A 19,209-nucleotide genomic window follows, 5' to 3' on the forward strand; every position below is an offset into this window, starting at 1 on the left:
AAAATAAACATTAAAAAAAAAAAAAAAAAGGATACCAAACTATAGACACATAGTAATACAGATTTTGAAGTCACCAGGAAAGACATGACAAAGGGACTTTTCTACATATCTTCAACTCTGTACAGATTGATCTACCCTGAAAAAGATCTTCACTTGACTATACTAATTCTCTATTTTTCCTTTTCAAAGTTCTTCTACCAATGGTATTTATCCACTGTTTTCATTTCTTCCACTACCCCATTATTTTTTATTCTCTCAAAGTCTGTGTTCCTTACCTCTTTGTTGAAGCTACTCTCTCAACTCACTAATGGTACCCCATTTGCAAAACCAATGGCCTTTTCTCTGCTTTCATTCTTTTTAACTTCTCTACAAGAAGCCCTGTCAAACTCCAATCCTTAAAACTCATCTCTTAGCTTGTACAACCTTAAACTATTCTTAGTCCTCTTCCCACTTCTCTTCTATTTCATTTACCAGATACTTTTACCTCCTACCCTCACTCACACCTTATCAAAATAAGGAAGAACCTTTTCTCCCAAAACAAGAGAGAACTTGGTTTTTATTCCTCTCTTCTTCTCACAAAATCTGTTAAGAAACAGGTCTTTGTTCTATTTTCCCAATTAAAAAATAAATTCAGAAAACGTTAACTTGGCTTTTCTCAATTTTGTAACTATCAAAAGCAATCCATGCAGAATTATACGTACAATGAGTGGAATTCAGTATCTGTTTGTGACTCATAAAAAAATGAATGGGATCATCCTAAGCATATCCCTGAAAAGATACTTTTTCCCACTTGGAAACTGTATTTTATTTTATTTTTTTCAACGTTTATTTATTTTTAGGACAGAGAGAGACAGAGCATGAACGGGGGAGGGGCAGAGAGAGACAGAGACACAGAATCGGAAACAGGCTCCAGGGTCTGAGCCATCAGCCCAGAGCCCGACGCGGGGCTCGAACTCACGGACCGCGAGATCGTGACCTGGCTGAAGTCGGACGCTTAACCGACTGCGCCACCCAGGCGCCCCTGGAAACTGTATTTTAAACATAAGTAGAAAACTAAGAACTTTGTATGATTTTTTCATATATACATTTAAAGTTGTAACAGAGTTTCCTGGCAGTTAATTTATGTCCCGGTAACTAATGATATTCAAACTAAAAATTTTAAAGTTCTAGAAAGCCAACTAAAATTTCCCCAGATTTCTAATGTCTGGAATCACAAAGCACAACACTATAAATCTCAAGTAACATCTACAAACACATGGCTCTAGGCTATTCTCCTGTAGACTATTTGTTTCAGTCAAACTTTATTGTCTTCAAAAAATTAATAATAACTTACCAAATCCCAAAGTCCAACTTGCCCAGATTTGGCCCCAGCTGCCACCAAAGTTCTAATTTCTGATGGGTGGAGAGCCACAGAGAGTATTGGGCCTTTGGTAACTTTATGAACAGTATCTTCATTAATGACCATGCCATTTAAATTGGCTTTATAGCTGAGAAAACAATTAAATTTTAGAAGTAAAGCCAATCAATAGTGAAAATAACTAAAACATAACTCAAAAAAAAAGAAAAGAAAAAAGACACAGTAAATAAATAGTTAACCTCCTAGTAACCAAGGAAATCAAATTAAAAAATGGGATACTATTCTTCACTTATAAAAGGTAGCAGGCTAGAGTCAAACATATACATTCGTTAATAGTGCAAGTGGCAGAGTAAATTCACATAAAATTTTCAGAAGAAAAAAAAAAGATTTCAGAAAACAATTCAGCAATGTATGTCCATAATATTTGACTCAGTAATCTCACTTCTGGAATCTATCCTAAAGAACTAACACACTATCACATTTAAACACAAGCACATATATAACTAAATACACAACTAAACACACAAAACTAAATTGAAAATAATTCCAGGGGCACCTGGGTGGCTCAGTCGGTTAAGCATCCAATTCTTGATTTCGGCTCAGGTCATGATCTCACTATTTATGAGACTGAGCCCTACATCAGTGCGGAGGCTCTGTCAGTGCAGAGCCTGCTTGGGATTGTCTCTCTCCGTCTATCTCTATATTTATTAAATACATTTTAAATAAAAAGAAAAAAAAAAGAATTCTAAATATCAGGAGAGGAAGAAGAGGTTAAGTAAATGCCACCTACTAAATAATATGCAATTAATCAATAAATTTAAAGACTTTAATAAATGTAACTATGTTAAAGAAAAAGCAGAATATAAATGTGTATATACATTAGAACATAATAAACTAAAAATGTATGTGTATTCATTCATTTATTAAACAATGAGTGAATACATATTAAGTGCCAGGCACCATTTTGGTTACTGAAACAAAATCCCTGCACTCATGAAGCTTATATCATAATGGTATTACATATGGCAATACCTGAAAGGAAACATACAAAAACAACAGTTGTTAGGTGGAAATATTATGGGTATTTTTTCCACCTCATTTTCAAAACCTCCTGTAATGGTATATAGTCTGTATGACTTAAAGATTTCAGAAAATATAAAACAAAGACAAGGCATTTCAACTCACTTTTTAATGCTAGATAACTCCTTCTCAGTATTCTTAATACTCGTCTGCAACAATGAAAGAGACCAAAGTACTAAGTTAATATGTATACTGAAATTTCCTTAACAGATAATTCTCAAAGCTATAAGCCCTCCCAAGTGATACCTTGCTCACTTCTGCCCAAGTCTGTAGGAATCCTTTAAACAGGTCGTTGTCATCATCTCGATTTTCAGGAGTCATTTCTAAAGGCCCAGGAGGTAACAAAGGCTGTTTTAAAAAATAAGAAAATCAAGAATAAAATGAGAAATAAAAAGGTTGATTGACTCTTGCTCTGCCCTGGAATGTTTTTCACTACTTTACTTTTGATACCAACAACATAGGTGACACATCAACAGTATTCAAAAATAATGTTCAATGAATGATTGCCAGGTATCCTGTAAGCTAATAATATATATTATCCCATTTAATACTCACAATAATCTAGTGAATGAGATACCACATTTTAAAGAAATTATAATGAAACTTAGAGAAGTTACCTTGTCCAAAGTTACACTGCCAAAAGAGGAGTTGACAGGAATTGGTTCAGAACAGTTCAATTTGTTACTCAGTTATTATTCTAAGCCAGTGGGTTTTTTTAAGTTTATTTATTTATTTTTGAAAGAGAGAGAGAGAGAACGTGCACACTCAAGCGTGCCCATGAGCGGGGAGGTCCAGAGAGAGAGAGAGAATCCCAAGCAGGCACTGTGCTGTCAGTGCAGAGCCCAATTCAGGGCTCAATCCTACAAACTATGAGATCATGACCTGAACTGAAACCAAGAGTTGGACCCTCAACCAACAGAGCCACCCAGGCACCCTGCCAGTGTTTTTTTTATTTTTTTATTTTTATTTATTTATTTTTAATTTTTTTTTTTAACATTTATTTATTTTTGAGACAGAGAGAGAGCATGAACAGGGGAGGGTCAGAGAAAGAGGGAGACACAGAATCTGAAACAGGCTCCAGGCTCTGAGCTGCCAGCAAAGAGCCCGACGCGGGGCTCGAACCCACGGACCGTGAGATCATGACCTGAGCCCAAGTCGGATGCTTAACCAACTGAGCCACCCAGGCGCCCCTGCCAGTGTTTTTTTAAATCCTAGGTTGTAACCCATGGATGGTGAAATCATTTCAATATGTTAAAACAATGTTTTCATGAACGACAAAAGAATAGAGTCAAAAATACAAAATATACATCACATGCAGCAAGTTTAAGTATCATTTCACAAAAGTTCTGCTTTAGCTGTGTGGAATGAGTTCAATGTAAATACATTTATCATGAGCGAAACTTCAGGAAAATTGGAAAGCTACTCTTCCCAAGTACCTTAATTTGCAATTAGCTCCCAAAGCACCAGTCTAATTAGTGCTATCTTCCAATTTAGAATTAAGCACTTAGATATAAAGTATTAAAAACCATAGGTGTTCTTGAATAAAAAACATAATTATAATCTGATTTAGACAATAAACTTCGTAAATAAAACTCTTTCTACTCACTAAAAGTACAAAGTTATACCACAGCAAAGGGCTATCACTATAACATATTACTTATTATTAATAACATTAATACTACCATTTATTGATTACTTACTAGGCCCTTAACACAACAGAAGAAACTTTACAGATACTATTTCACTTAACCCCCTCAACACCCCTTTGAAGTTTCTATACTATTACCACTTTAAATATGGGGAAATGGGCTCAGAAAGGTTAAGTAATTTATCCACAATTCCACTGCAGGTAAGCTTGCAGAAATATAGAATCCAAACTAGTTTTTATGACTTTGAAATCTTAATCATTAAACTATAAACAGCAGTAGTAAATTAATGAAGTACGGGGGTGCCTGGTTGGTTAAGTATCTGACTCTTGATTTAGGCTCAGGTCATGATCTCACGGTTCATGAGATCCAGCCCCACATCAGGCTCTGCACAGACAGCTCTGACAGTGAAAGTCGGCTTGGGATTCTCTCTGCCTCCCTCCCACTCACACTCTCTCTCTCCCTCTCAAAATAAATAAACATTTTTTAAATTAAGTAAAAATTGAACATAAATTAATGACTTTTTAATCTAGTTTCAAACACTTCAAATTTTTCACTATTTTATTGAGTAACATATTGTTTTTGCACTTTCTTACATTTTCATCTGCTATTAATGTCGGCTGGGTTGGGGTTGCTGGTAATGACACTCCTGAAGGATCTACTTTTAGTAATCTCATTGACCTTCTACATCCAGTCCCATTTTCTCTCTTCTTAGGCATTTTTCTAAGGGAGTGGGGAAAAAACTCAAGTTATAAAACAGTTATGTGTACTTACTAATATTAAGGAGGTAACTTTTAGGAATGTATGTCACAGATACACTCACACATTACAAGGATGTATGCACATGACTACAATGACTTTAACTGGGCACTTATGACTTTTCATGCTTTTAAATAAAATCATAGATGTTCATCATGAGGAGGTGAGAGGTGTTAAAATAAATTATAACATACATTTCTAACAGAATAATATGCAACCATAAGAAAATTAAAATAGATCTTTGCATGATGATATGACATGAACTCTTAAGATGTAAGAAACAAAAACAAGATCCACTACATGTTGAATATGCTTCAACATATTTGTTTTTTTTAGAAAAAGGTTATGTACACACATACATTTTTACATGCTAAGATTATCTATGGAAGAATATACATGAAACTATTAATAGTGGTTTCTTCTAGGGAGAAGGCCTGAAGAACTAAGGTCTAAAATGGAAAAGAGATTTAAATGTTTCATTGCATTTCCGTCCAGTTTACTTTTTAAAATCATATAAATACACTGCTTTTTTATGCACTATTTTTTCCATTTTAAAAAAGTAGTTCAGAACTTCCAGTTTCAAGTTCCACATATAAGGAGCTTGAAAGTCATCATTCTGTCTTTTCAAGTAAAAATCTGAACAGATTAAAAAATCAACAACTCTTCTAGGTTCCTTACAAGGCAAGGACACAGTGCAAACTGCTGACCTCAATACTGGAGAGACAGAGAAATACAAGGAGTCATGGCTTACTGGAATAGAAAGTCAAGAACAGAAACCACAATGGGAACCAGTACAAAGGTAGGAAAACCTGAACTGTAATTGCCCAATTGATGGGGGCTCAGTGTGGACAAAAACCTGCACATGAGTCTTTATAGAAGCTTTATTCAGAACAGTCAAAACTGGGAAGCAGCCAAGATGTTCTCCACTAATTGAACAAATAAACTACAACACATCCAGACAATGGAATATTATTCAGCACAAAAAAAGAAATGAACTATCAAGCCATGCAAAGACATGGAAGAAAACTAATTGCATAATACTAAAAGAAAGAAGTCAATTTGAAAGGCTACATACTGTATGATCCCAAATACACCACATTCTGTTAAAGGCAAAACTACAGAGACAAAAAGATTCGTAACTGCCACATTTGAGGGTGGTAAGGTGATGAATAAAGAGAACACAGGTAGTAAAAATACTCTATATATTGGGGCACCTGTGTGACTCAGTCAGTTAAGCATCCGACTTTGGCTCAGGTCATGATCTTGCAGTTCATGAGTTTGAACTTGCATATCTTGCATATCATGATCTTGCTTGGGATTCTCTCTCTCTGCCCCTTCCCCACTTACATGACTCTCTCCTCTCAGAATGAATGGATAAACTTTAAAAGATATGTATGTGTGTGTGAGTGTGTGTATTATAAAGATGGATATGTCATTATACATTTGTACAAACCCATACAATGTACAAAACCATGAGTGAATTGTAAGAAAACAATGGACTTTAGGTAATTATAATGTATCAGTGTAGATTCATCCTTGGTAACAAATGTACCACTCTGCTGAATGATGTTGATAATGGGAGAGTTTATGCATGTGTGGGAGAAGAATATATGGGAAATCTTTGTATCTTTCTCTCAATTTTACTGTGAAGCAATTCTTTAAAAATTCATTCTTAAAAAATACCTTCAAGGGAGACCACCCCCACTATTTTGAGAGATTTACATCCAGGAGCTTGACTAGGTCTTCAGTAAATATGAGAAAAATCTCCTCATGCTTCCCAGAGGGGAAGGGAAAAAGAACTACTCTGAAATACTCCTGCCCTTAGGAGAACAAGTTAACCAGAGCCTAACCTGCTGGAGTATTATCAGAGTCTACCCTGAGAGAAAGGAAATACCCAACTCCTGCCCACTTTTAGCATCCTCTCCCAACCAAGGTGGGGTGGGGGGAGGAAACAAACTAAAACACTTGTGAAGTTCACTGTTAAGAGATACAGGTGTGCTAAATAACTGAGACCTAATCACAGGACTATAGAATGCTTTCTCTCCCCTCTCACACATTACTAATGACCAATTTACAAACTTCCTTTTTCCTCATACATCATATCATGTCCAGCTATCAAGAAAAAATCACAAGGCACAATGAAAAACGACATAATTTAAAGAGATAGAGCAAGCTTCAGAACCATATATGGCAGGAATGTTGGAATTATCTGAACAGGAATTTAAAACAACTATGATTGATATACTAAGGGCTCTAACACATTAAAAAAACAAAAAAAAACAAAAAAAAACCCACCATGCAAGATAGGCAATGTAAGAAGAGAGATGGAAATCCTAAGAAAGAACCAAAAGAAATGCTAGACATCAAAAACGCTAAAAGAAATGAAGTATGCCTTTGATGAGCTCATTAGTGGACAAGACATGGCTGAGGAAAGAATCTCTGAGCGTGAGGTATTTCAACAGGAACCTCCAAAACTAAAAAGCAGGGAGAAAAAATAATGAAAAAAAAAACTGAACAGAATATCCAAGGACTATGGGATAATTACAAAAGGTGCAACATACACATAATGGGAATACCAGAAGGATAAGAAATAGAGAAAAACAGATGATATTTGAAAAAATAGTAACCGAGAATTCCCCAAATTAATGTCAGACATCAAGTAACAGATCCAGGAAGCTCAGAGTACATCAAGCAAGATAAATGCCCCCCAAAAACTACACCTAAGGAATTCATTTCCAAACTATGGAAAATCAAAGAGAAAGAAAAAATCCTGAAAGAAGCCAGAAGGAAAAAAACATCTTACCTATAGCCAAAGATAAGAACTACACCCATACTCCAGTAAACTATGCAATCAAGAGAGTAGAGTAAAATATCTTAAGTGTTGAGAGGAGCACCTGGCTATCTCAGTGGGTAGAGCATACAACTCTTGATCTTGGGAGTCATGAGTTCAAGCTTCACATTGAGGGTATAAATACATTGAGCTCAAGCCCCACATTGGGTATAGAGCTTACTTTTAAAAAACTGGGGCACCTGGGTGGCTCACTCGGTTAAGTGTCTGACTCTTGATTTTGGCTCAGGTCATGATCTCATGGTTTGTGAGATTGAGCCCTACATTGGGCTCTGCACTGACAGCACAGAGCCTACTTTGTGATTGTCTCTCCCTCTCCCTCCCTCCCCCCACTCCTTCTCCCTCTCTCTCTTTCTCAAAATAAATAAATAAGTAAACTTTAAAAAAAAATTAAGAGAATTTGTTGCCAGTACACATGCCTTACAAAAAAGGTTAAAAAAAGTTCTTTATAGGCACCTGGGTGGCTCAGTCAGTTAAGCATCTGACTTCGGCTCAGGTCATGATCTCACTGGTCATGAGTTGAAACCCCACGTCAGGCTCTGTGCTGACAGCTAGGACCCTAGAACCTGTTCAGGTTCCGTCTCCTTCTCTCTCTGCCCCTCCCTCATTTGCACTCTGTCTCTCTCTCTCTCAAATATAAAACATAAACATTAAAAAAAAATTTCTTTAGAGAGAAGAAAAACAGATCTGAATATCAGATCCACCAAAAGGGGCATCAAAGAATGAATAAGGTAAAAAAAATTTTTATTTTTCTCATTCTTAATTAGTAACAGCTAGGGGCGCCTGGGTGGCGCAGTCGGTTGAGCGTCCGACTTCAGCCAGGTCACGATCTCGCGGTCCGTGAGTTCGAGCCCCGCGTCAGGCTCTGGGCTGATGGCTCAGAGCCTGGAGCCTGTTTCCGGTTCTGTGTCTCCCTCTCTCTCTGCCCCTCCCCCGTTCATGCTCTGTCTCTCTCTGTCCCAAAAATAAATAAACGTTGAATTAGTAACAGCTAGCTCAAAATAACAATAGCAACAATGTATTTAGTTATGTACTCTTACGTATATATCTTGTGTGTTGGTATACCAACATGTATATATACTTATGTATGCTTACACATGTGAAATGAATGACAGCAACGATACAAGGGACAAGAGGGAAGAATTAGGATTATTTTGTTATTATAAGGTGCTCATACTATACCTCACTCACACCCTGAAGTGATATACTGGTTTTTTTTTTTATTTTTTTTTTTTAACATTTATTTATTTTTGAGACAGAGAGAGACAGAGCATGAACGGGGGAGGGTCAGAGAGAGAGGGAGACACAGAATCCGAAACAGGCTCCAGGCTCTGAGCAGTCAGCACAGAGCCCGATGTGGGGCTCAAACCCACGGACAGTGAGATCGTGACCTGAGCCAAAGTCGGACGCCCAACCGACTGAGCCACCCAGGCGCCCCAAGAAGTGATATACTGTTAATTGAAAATGGGTGGCTGGGGCAACTGGATGGCTCACTCAGTTAAGGGTCCAACTCTTGATTTTGGCTCAGGTCATGATCTCACGGTTCACGAGTTCAAGCCCCAAATCGGGCTATGCACTGTCAGTGTGGATCCTGCTTTTCATTCTCCTCTCCCTCACTCTGTCCCTCCCTCTCCCTCTCTCAGAATAAATAAACTAAAAAAAAAAAAAATTTTTTTAATGGACTTGGGGGGTGCCGGGGTGGCTTAGTCAGTTGAGTGTCTGACTCTTGATTTCAGCTCAGGTCATGATCCCAGGGTTGTGGGATCAAGCCCCCTGTGTTAGGCTCTGTGATAAATATGGAGCCTGCTTGGGATTTTCTTTCTCTCTCTTCCCCCCCCCCCAACTTTTGCCCCACTCTCTCTATATATAAAATAAAATAAAAATTTCTAGTGGAAGTGAATTAGTTGTAGATTATACTGTAAACTCCAGGGCAATCACTAACAAAAAAAACAGTAAAAAAAATTGTAACTGATACACTAAGAAACAAGAGAAGATGTCATCATACAAAACGTTCAATTAAAACCATAAAAGGCAGAAAAATAGTGGAGACAAAAATAGGGGGAAAAAAACAAGGGCAATAAGTAGTAAACGTTAACAAATATGATAGATATTAATCCAAATATATCAATACTCACTTTGAACATCAAGGTCTAAATGCACCAATTAAAACACACTGTCAGAGTGGATCAAACACAATACTCAAACTTATGTTGTCTATAAGAAACCCACTCTAAATATAAAGACACATAAATATTAAAAGTAAAGGAATGGAGCAATCCCTATCAAAATAACACCAGCATTCTTCACAGTTAGAACAAACAATTCTAAAATTTGTATGGAACCAGAAAAGAACCCAAATAGCCATGTTGAAAAAGAACCCCAGGAGCACCTGGGTGGCTCAGTCGGTTGAGAGTCCGGCTTTGGCTCAGGTCATGATCTTGCGGTTTGTGAGTTCAAGGCCCACGTCAGGGTCTGTGCTGGCAGCTAGGCCTGGAGCTGCTTCGGATTCTGTGTTTCCCTCTCTCTGCCGCTCCCCCACTCATACCTCTGCCTCTCTCTCTCAAAAATAAATAATAAAACATTTAAAATTTTTTAATAAAAAAAGAAAAAGAAAACCAAAGCTGGAGGCATCACAATTCCAGACTTCAAGCTGTATTACAAAGCTGTAATCATCAAGACAGTATGGTACTGGCACAAAAACAGACAAATAGATCAATGGAACAGAACAGAAAACTCAGGGGTGCCGGGGTGGCTCAGTTGGTTGGGTGTCCAACTTCGGCTCAGGTCATGATCTCACGGTTTGTGAGTTTGAGTCCCGCACCAGGTTCTGTGCTGACAGCTCAGAGCCTGGAGCCTGCTTCGGATTCTGTGTCTCCCTGTCTCTCTGCCCCTCCCCTACTTGCACTCTGTCTGTCTCTCTATCTCTCTCATAGAAAATGAATAAAACATCAGGAAAAAAAAAAAAAAGGGAATAAAAAACCCAGAAATGGACAAACATATGGCCAACTAATCTTTGACAAAGCAGGAAAGAATATCCAATGGAAAAAGACAGTCTCTTCAGCAAATCGTGTTGGGGAAACTGGACAGCAACAGGCAGAAGAATGAACCTGGACCACTTTCTTACACCATACACAAAAATAAACTCAAAATGGATAAAAGACCTAAACGTAAGACAGGAAGCCATCAAAATACTGGAGGAGAAAACAAACAGCAACCTCTTTGGCCTAGGCTGCAACAACTTCTTACTTGACATGTCTCCAGAGGCAAGGGAAACAAAAGCAAAAATGAACTATTGAGACCTCATCAAGATAAAAAGCTTCTGCATAGCAAAGGAAACAATCAGCAAAACTAAAAGGCAACTGACAGAATGGGAGAATGATATATCAGATAAAGGGTTAGTATCCAAAATCTATAAAGAACCTATCAAACTCAACACCCAAAAAACAAATAATCCAGTGAAGAAATGGGCAAAAGACATGAATAGACATGTTTCCAAAGAAGACATCCAGAGGGCTAACAGATACATGAAAAGATGCTCAACATCACTCATCATCAGGGAAATACAAATCAACACCACAATGAGATACCACCTCACACCTGTCAGAATGGCTGAAATTAACAACTCAGGAACAACAGATGTTGACACGGATGGGGAGAAAGGGGAACCCTTATGCACTGCTGGTGGGAATGCAAACTGGCACAGCCACTCTGGTAAAAAATATGGAGGTTCCTCAAAAAATTAAAAATAGAACTACCCTATGACCCAGCAATTGCACTACTAGGTATTTGTCCAAAGAATACAAAAAAGCTGATTCGAAAGGGCACATGCACCCCAATGTTTACACACACAAAATACATACATAGATACGATGGGATATTACTCAGCGATCAAAAAGAATGAAATCTTACCGTCTGCAACAATGTGGATGGAACTAGAGTATATTATGCTAAGCGAAATAAATCAAAGACAGGTATCATATGATTTCACTCATAAGTGGAATTTGAGAAACACAACAGATGAACATAGGGAAGCAAAAATAAGATAAAAACAGATATGGAGACAAACCATAATGGACTCTTAAACACAGAGAACAAACTGAGGGTTACTGGTGGGGTGTTGGTGGGGGGATAGGCTAAATGGGCAATGGGCATTAAGGAGGGCACTTGATGTGAACACTGGGTGTTATATATATGTAAGTGATGAATTACTAAATTATATTCCTGAAATTATTACACTATATGTTAACTAACTTAGATTTAAATTTAAAAAATAAAATAAAATAAAAGTTAATGAATGGAGAAAAATATACCATGCTAACACAAATCAAAAGCAGGAGTGGCTACATTAATTTCAGACAGAGCAGACTCCAATTTTTTTTGTTTTATGTTTATTTATTTTTGAGAGAGAGAGTGTGCACAGAGGTCAGAGGGAGAGGGAGAAAGAGGATCTGAAGGAGGCTCTGAGCTGTTAGCGCAGAGCCTGATGGAGGGCTCGAACACATGAACCACAAGATCATGACCTAAGCCCAAGTCAGATGCTTAACCATCTGAGCCACCCGGGTACCCCCAGACAGAGAAGACTTCAAAGCAAAGAAAGTTATAAAGGGATAAAGCAAAGAAAGTTATAAAGGGATAAAGAAGGGCATTACATAATGATAAAAGGGTCAAATCTCCAAGCTAACAAACATAATGTACCTAATAACAGAGTATCAAACTATGTAACAGAACTGCAAAAAGAAATAGGTAACTTGGGGCACCTGGGTGGCTCAGTCAGTTAATCTTCTGACTCTTGGTTTTGGCTCAGATCATGATCTCACAATTTGTGAGATCAAGCCCTGCTCAGCCTCCATGCTCACAGCATGGAGTCTGCTTGGGATTCTCTCTCACCCTCTCTCTCTCTGCCCTTCCTTCACTTGCATGTGTGCATGCACACACTCTCTTTTTTTCAAAATAAATACACTTAAAAAAAAAAAAAACCAAATAGATAATTCTACTATGTTAGCTGTTGGCAACTTCAACACTCCCCTATCAGAAATGGAGAGATCTAGCAGGCAGCCAATCAGCAAGGGCATAGTTGAACTCAACACACCATCCATCACCTAGACATAATTAACATCTATAGACTAGTTCATTCAAAAACAGAATACACATTTTTCTCAAGCTCAGATGGAACATTCACCAAGGTAGACTACATTCTAAACCATAAGACACAGCTTAACAAATTTAATAGAAATCATTTTTTAAAAAAGAAAAAAATCATACATTTGCTCTCAGAATATAATGTAACTAAACTAGAAATCAGTAGAGGATACTTGGAAAATCCCAAAATACATAGAGAGTAAACACACTTCTAAATAACACATAGGTCAAAGAAGAAATCTCAAGAGAGCATAAAAAACACTTTTTACTAAATGAAAATGAAAACACCATCTAACAAAATTTGCGGGATGCAGGGAAAGCAGTGCTTAGAGGGAAATTTATAACACTGAATGTACATATTAGGAAAGAAGGTCAAAAATTCAATAATCTAAGTTTCCAACTCAAGAAACTAGAAAAAGAGCAAATTAATCTAAAGTAAGCAAAAGAAAATAATAAAAGTTGAGCATATCAATAAAATTAAAAACAGGAAATCATCGGAGGGGGGGGAAGTATCAACAAAACCAAAGCCAGTTCTTTCAAAAGACCAATAAAATCAGTAAGCCTCTAGCAAAGTTAACTAAGAAAAAAAGTTACCAATACCAGAAATGAAAGATGTATCTCACTACAGATCCTATGGACATTAAAAAGATAATGAAGAAATAATGTGAAAAATTCTATGCCCACATATTTGATAACCTAGATGAAATGGACAATTCCTTGAAAGACACAATTGCTAAACTCACAATCTGAATTAGAAATAGATAATCGAAATTATTAAAGAATTTAAATCAATAATAACCTTCCAAAGCAGAAAGCACAATGTGGACATGGGTTCACTGATGTATTCTACCAAACATTTAAGAAAGAAATTGTACCAATTCTCTACAATTTCTTTTAGAGGATAGATGGAGAGGGACACCTGGGTGGCACAGTCAGTTAAGTGTCTGACTCACAATCTCGGTTCAGGTCATGATCTCACAGTTCGTGAGTTCGAGACCCACACTGGGCTCTGTGCTGATGGAGTGGAGCCTGCTTGGTATTCTGTCTCTCCTTCTCTCTGCCCCTCCTCCCTTGTGTGCACTCTCTCGCTCAAAATAAATAAATAAAACTTAAAAAAAATGGAGGACAGAAGCAGAGAGAATTCTACCTATTCCATTCTGGGAGGCCAGCATTATCCTAATACCAAAACCAAGACAATATTATAAAACAAAAAATACAGACCAATATCCCTCATGAGCAGATGCAAAACCCACAAAAAAATTAGTAAATTGAAACCAACAATGTATAAAAAGTATTCTGCACCACAACCAAATGGGATATATCTCAAGTATGCAAGACTAGTTAAACACTCAAAAATCAATTAACATAATCTAATTAAAATCATTCAGTGCAATCCATCACATCAACAGGCTTTTTAAAAAAGCAAATTCACATGATCCTATCAACAAATGCAGAATATGCATTTGACTAAATATAACACTAAATATAACATTTTTAATTAATGATAAGAAAAAAGCTCTCAGTAGAAGGGAACTTTCTCGATAGAGTATCTACAAAAAACCTACAGCTAATGTCATACTTAAATAGTGAGAAATGACAAGCTTTCCCACTAAGGTCAGGTACTGGCACAGATGTCCTCTTTTACCATTCCTTTTCAACACTATTTTATCCTTCCTTTTCAACACTATGCTGGAAGTTCTAGCTAATGCAGTAAGACAAGAAAAGGAAATAAATGGAATGCAGATTTGGAAGAGAAAAATAAAACCATATTTGTTCAAGAGTTTCAAAGTTGGGGGCACCTGGATGGCTCAGTCAATTAAGCCATTTCAGCTCAGGTCACCATCTCACCATTCATGGGTTTGAGCCCTGTGTCAGGCTGTGTGCTAATGGTGTGGAGCCTGCTTGGGATTGTCTCTTCCTCTCTCTCTCTCTGCCCCTCCCCTGCTCATGAATGCATGCACACTCCCTCTCTCTCTCTCAGAATAAATAAACTTTGAAGGTAAAATTCTATAGAAAAAAGGAGTTTCCAGGTTGGTGAACACATGGATGTGCTGGGAGAGTACCACACTCTGAGAGGACATGGAAGCTTCCTGCCATTTCCCCATGCCTTGCCCTATGCAGCATTTCCTTTAGCTGTCCTAAGTTATATCCTTTTATAATAAACTAATAATCTATTAAGTAAAAAAAAAAAAAAAAAAAAATACTATTTGCTACATGATAGTCTATGTGGAAAATTCTAAAAAATGAACAAAAAAAACTCCTGGAACTTCATAAGTGATTATAGCAAGGTGGTAGGATACAAGGTTAACATATAAAAGTTAATTTCTTTCTTATATACCAGCAATAAACAAATGAAATTTGAAGTTAAAAATAGAATATCACTTACACAAGTACCCATACAATGAAATACTTAGGTTTAAATCTAATAAAATAAATCAATCAAACAAAAATATTTCCAAGATCTATATGAAGTACACTACAAAACTCTCATGAACAAAATCAAAGAACTAAATAATTTTTGTATGTTAAGTAGGCTCCACACCCAATATAGGGCTCAAACTCACAACCCTGAGATCAACAGTCATATGCTCTATCAACTGAGCCAGCCAGACACCTCTCAAAGAACTAAATAAATGGAGAGATATCCCATGAAAGACTCAATATTGTCAAAATGCCAGTTCTTTCCAACTTAATCTATAAATTCAATGCAATCTCAATCAAAATCCCAGCAAGTTAGGGGTGCCTGAGTGGCTCAGTCAGTTAAGTGTCTGACTCTTGATTTCGGTTCAGGTTGTGATCTCACAGTTCGAGGGTTAGAGCCCTAGTCAGGCTCTGTGCTGACAGCACGAAGCCTGCTTGGATTCTTTCTCTCTCCTCTCTCTGCCCCTACCCTCACCCCCCCTCCAAAATAAATAAAAAAAATTTTTTTTAATCCCGGAATGCCGGGGCGCCTGGGTAGGTCAGTCGGTTAAGCATCCGACTTCAGCTCAAGGTCATGATCTCACGGTTTGTGGGTTCATGCCCCGCGTTGGGCTCTGTGCTGACAGCTCAGAGCTTGAAGCCTGCTTCTGATTCTGTGTTTCCCTCTCTCTATGCCCCTCCCCCACTCATGCTCTGTCTCTCTCTGTCTCAAAAATAAAAATAAACATTAAAAAAAAATTTTTAAAGGCAGTATGGTACTGACGAAGAATATACGAATCAATGGAACAGAATAGGGAGTCAACTGATCTTACACAAAGGAGCAAAGGCAAGATAATGGAGCAAAAATAGTCTTTTTTCAACAAATGGTGCTAGAACGAATGGACAACCAAATGCAAAACAATGAATCTAGACACAACCTTTACACCCTTCACACAATTAACTCAAAATGGATTACAAATCTAATGTAAAACACAGAACTATAAAACTTGTAGAAGACAACAGGAGAAAACCTAGGTGACCCTGGGAATGGGAATGGTTTTTTAGATATAACACCAAAGACACAATCCATGAAAGAAAAAATTATAAAGTAAACTTCATTAAAATTAAAAACTTCCACTCTGCAAAAGACATCATCAAGAGAATGACAAGACAAGCCAGAGAAAATATCTGCAAAAGACACTTCTGATAAAGGACTGTTACCCAAAATATGCAAAGAACTCTCAAATTCATCAATAAAAACAAACAACTCTATTAAAAATGGCCCAAAGAGGGGCACCTGGGTGGCTCAGTCAGTTGGGCGTCTGACTTCGGCTCAGGTCATGATCTCACAGTCTGTGAGTTCAAGCCCCACAGAGGGGCCCTGTGCTGACAGCTCAGAGCCTGGAGCCTGCTTCGGATTCTGTGTCTCCCTCTCTCTCTGCCCCTCCCCCGCTCATGCTCTGTCTTTCTCACTCTCAAAAATGAATAAATGTTAAAAAAAAAAAAAAAGGGGGGGGGGTGTCAAAGATCATAAAATACAGCTCACCAAAGTAATATATAGATAGCAAGAAGCATATGAAAAGATGCTCTACAACATGTCATCAGGGAAAAACAAATTAAAACAACGAGATACCAATACACACCTATTAGAACAGCCAAAATCCAGAACACTGACACTACCAAATGCTTGTGAAGATGTGGAACAACAGTTTTAAGATTATAGTTTCTGATCTATTACTTATTTTACTATGGTAACTGTTTTTTCAAATTATAAATAACTCAACAATACATCAGGGTGTAGGCATTATAAACCAAATCTTTTACCTTTTGGATTCAGGAGGCTGTCTCTTTTTTATCATTTCACGGAGCCTTGCAGCTGACTGCAAAATACACAAAACACACATATAAAGATACTACCTTATAAATTATTAAGTATGCTGCTTTATTGACACTACAGTAAGATCTATACAGGAAATAAAGTTTCTCAAGATAGGATACCTGCTCTTGGTAAGACAGGAGACAAATATACTATTAATAATAAAGGCAAGTAAATAATACTGTCTAAAGTACTGACATTCTGATACCTTAGACCAAGTTGCTAATGAGTTTACATGATTAAACATTAAACATTTCACCAAATATACTACTGTAAATTAAAAGGTTTAACTTCTTTTTTTTTTTTTTTTAATTTTTTTTTTTTCAACGTTTATTTATTTTTTTTTTTTTTTTTTTTTTTTAATTTTCTTTTTTCAACGTTTATTTATTTTTGGGGGGACAGAGAGAGACAGAGCATGAACGGGGGAGGGGCAGAGAGAGAGGGAGACACAGAATTGGAAACAGGCTCCAGGCTCTGAGCCATCAGCCCAAAGCCTGACGCGGGGCTCGAACTCCCGGACTGCGAGATCGTGACCTGGCTGAAGTCGGACGCTTAACCGACTGAGCCACCCAGGCGCCCCTAAAAGGTTTAACTTCTACTATAGGCAATCCTACTTTGATATTTTCCAGAAAAGTGATGTTATGCTTCTATAAATTAAAACATAATTTCTGTTAACTAAAGTCAAAATCAGAGATACTGTGTCTAAGTTTCTGATTAATTTTCAACTTTTAATGACTAAACAATTTAGTCCCTTATTTTAAGTCACCCTCCCTTCCCTCAATTTACAAACACATACCAAATGTTTGGGAATGTGTAGTCAGAGAATTCAAATAATAATTTAATAAAACTAACAGCTTGCTATCTTTTGGAGGAAAATGTCATAGGCCCTCCTAAAGACCCTTCTAAAGAGCTACTCTCAGAGCACCTGGGTGGCTCAGTGGGTTAAGCATCCACTTCGGCTCAGATCATGATCTCCTGGTTCAGATCATGATCTCATGGTTTGTGGGTTTGAGCTCCACATTGGGCTCTGCACTGACAGCTCAGAGCCTATAGCCTGCTTCAGATTCTGTGTCTCCCTCTCTCTCTGCCCCTCCCCGCTCACACTCTGTCTCTGTGTCTCAATAAATAAATGTTAAAAAAATTTTTTTTTACTAAAAAATAATAATAATAAAGAGCTATTCTCTCATACACCAAAGTTTTACCCCCAGTGTGAAGACATAATGTAAATTATACCTTTAGTCATGATGATTATAAAACATTAGCATATTATCTTGACCACTTATCCTTAAAGCTCACAGTATACTGGGGCACCTGGGAGGCTCAGTTGGTCAAGCACCTGGCTCTTGATTTCAGCTCATGATGGCACCATTCATGGGATCAAGCCCCGTGTTGGGCTCTGTGGGATTCTCTCTCTCTGCCCCTCGCCTACTTGTGCCTCTTTCTCAAAATAAATAAATAAATAAATAAATAAATAAATAAATAAAACTTAAAAAAAAAAACTCACTATACAAAGCATATTTCCACCTATTCTTAAAGCTAAAGATTTAAAAAAATAAAAATAAAAAGCTTGTCCTTTCACTCCCATATCACACATCCCTCAATTCATTCCTCCTACATCTCCTTATCCTTTAGGTAAAGCAATCACTCAGAACATACCCTGTTCCTCTGAATCCAAGACAACCACTCATAAGACACCATTATTTTATGTACCAACAACAGTGGGGCAGGGGAGAGAGCTGCCAGTAATAGTTTCCAGATGCCAATTTCAAAAACATTAAAATTTTTTTAAAAAGTCTTAAAATCAATAAAATATGGTAACCACTTCCTATTAAGTGCAAAACTTGCTCCTAATTTTACCCTCCCTTATCTGACACTATGAAACCTGATACTACCAGTATTTTATTGACCTACTGGCAAGAATGGCATCTTGCTTTTAATTAGAAATTCCAAGAGGGCCTGGGTGGCTCAGTCGGTTAAGCATCGGACTTAGGTAGGCTCAGGTCATGATCTCCTAGTTCATGAGTTTGAGCCTTGCATCGGGCTCTGTGTTGACAGCTTGGAGCCTGGAGCCTGCTTGAGATTCTGTGTCTCCCTCTTTCTCTGC

General features: G+C 37.4%; 1 protein-coding gene across 11 annotated transcripts in view; it reads right to left on the reverse strand.

The window, feature by feature from the left end:
* Window positions 1-19,209, reverse strand: part of WDR76 (WD repeat domain 76) — a 64,420-nt gene that overhangs the window by 33,588 nt on the left and 11,623 nt on the right. For all 11 annotated transcript variants that reach the window (XM_045449906.1, XM_045449908.1, XM_045449907.1 and 8 more), the window contains 5 exons: window positions 17,054-17,109; window positions 4,680-4,806; window positions 2,684-2,785; window positions 2,543-2,586; window positions 1,334-1,487 (listed from right to left, as the gene is read on the reverse strand). In XM_045449906.1, the coding sequence (XP_045305862.1) occupies window positions 1,334-1,487; window positions 2,543-2,586; window positions 2,684-2,785; window positions 4,680-4,806; window positions 17,054-17,109 (483 nt within the window). The remainder of the gene's footprint in view (window positions 1-1,333; window positions 1,488-2,542; window positions 2,587-2,683; window positions 2,786-4,679; window positions 4,807-17,053; window positions 17,110-19,209) is intronic.

Source organism: Leopardus geoffroyi, chromosome B3, assembly GCF_018350155.1.
Source record: "Leopardus geoffroyi isolate Oge1 chromosome B3, O.geoffroyi_Oge1_pat1.0, whole genome shotgun sequence".
Lineage (NCBI taxonomy): Eukaryota > Metazoa > Chordata > Mammalia > Carnivora > Felidae > Leopardus > Leopardus geoffroyi.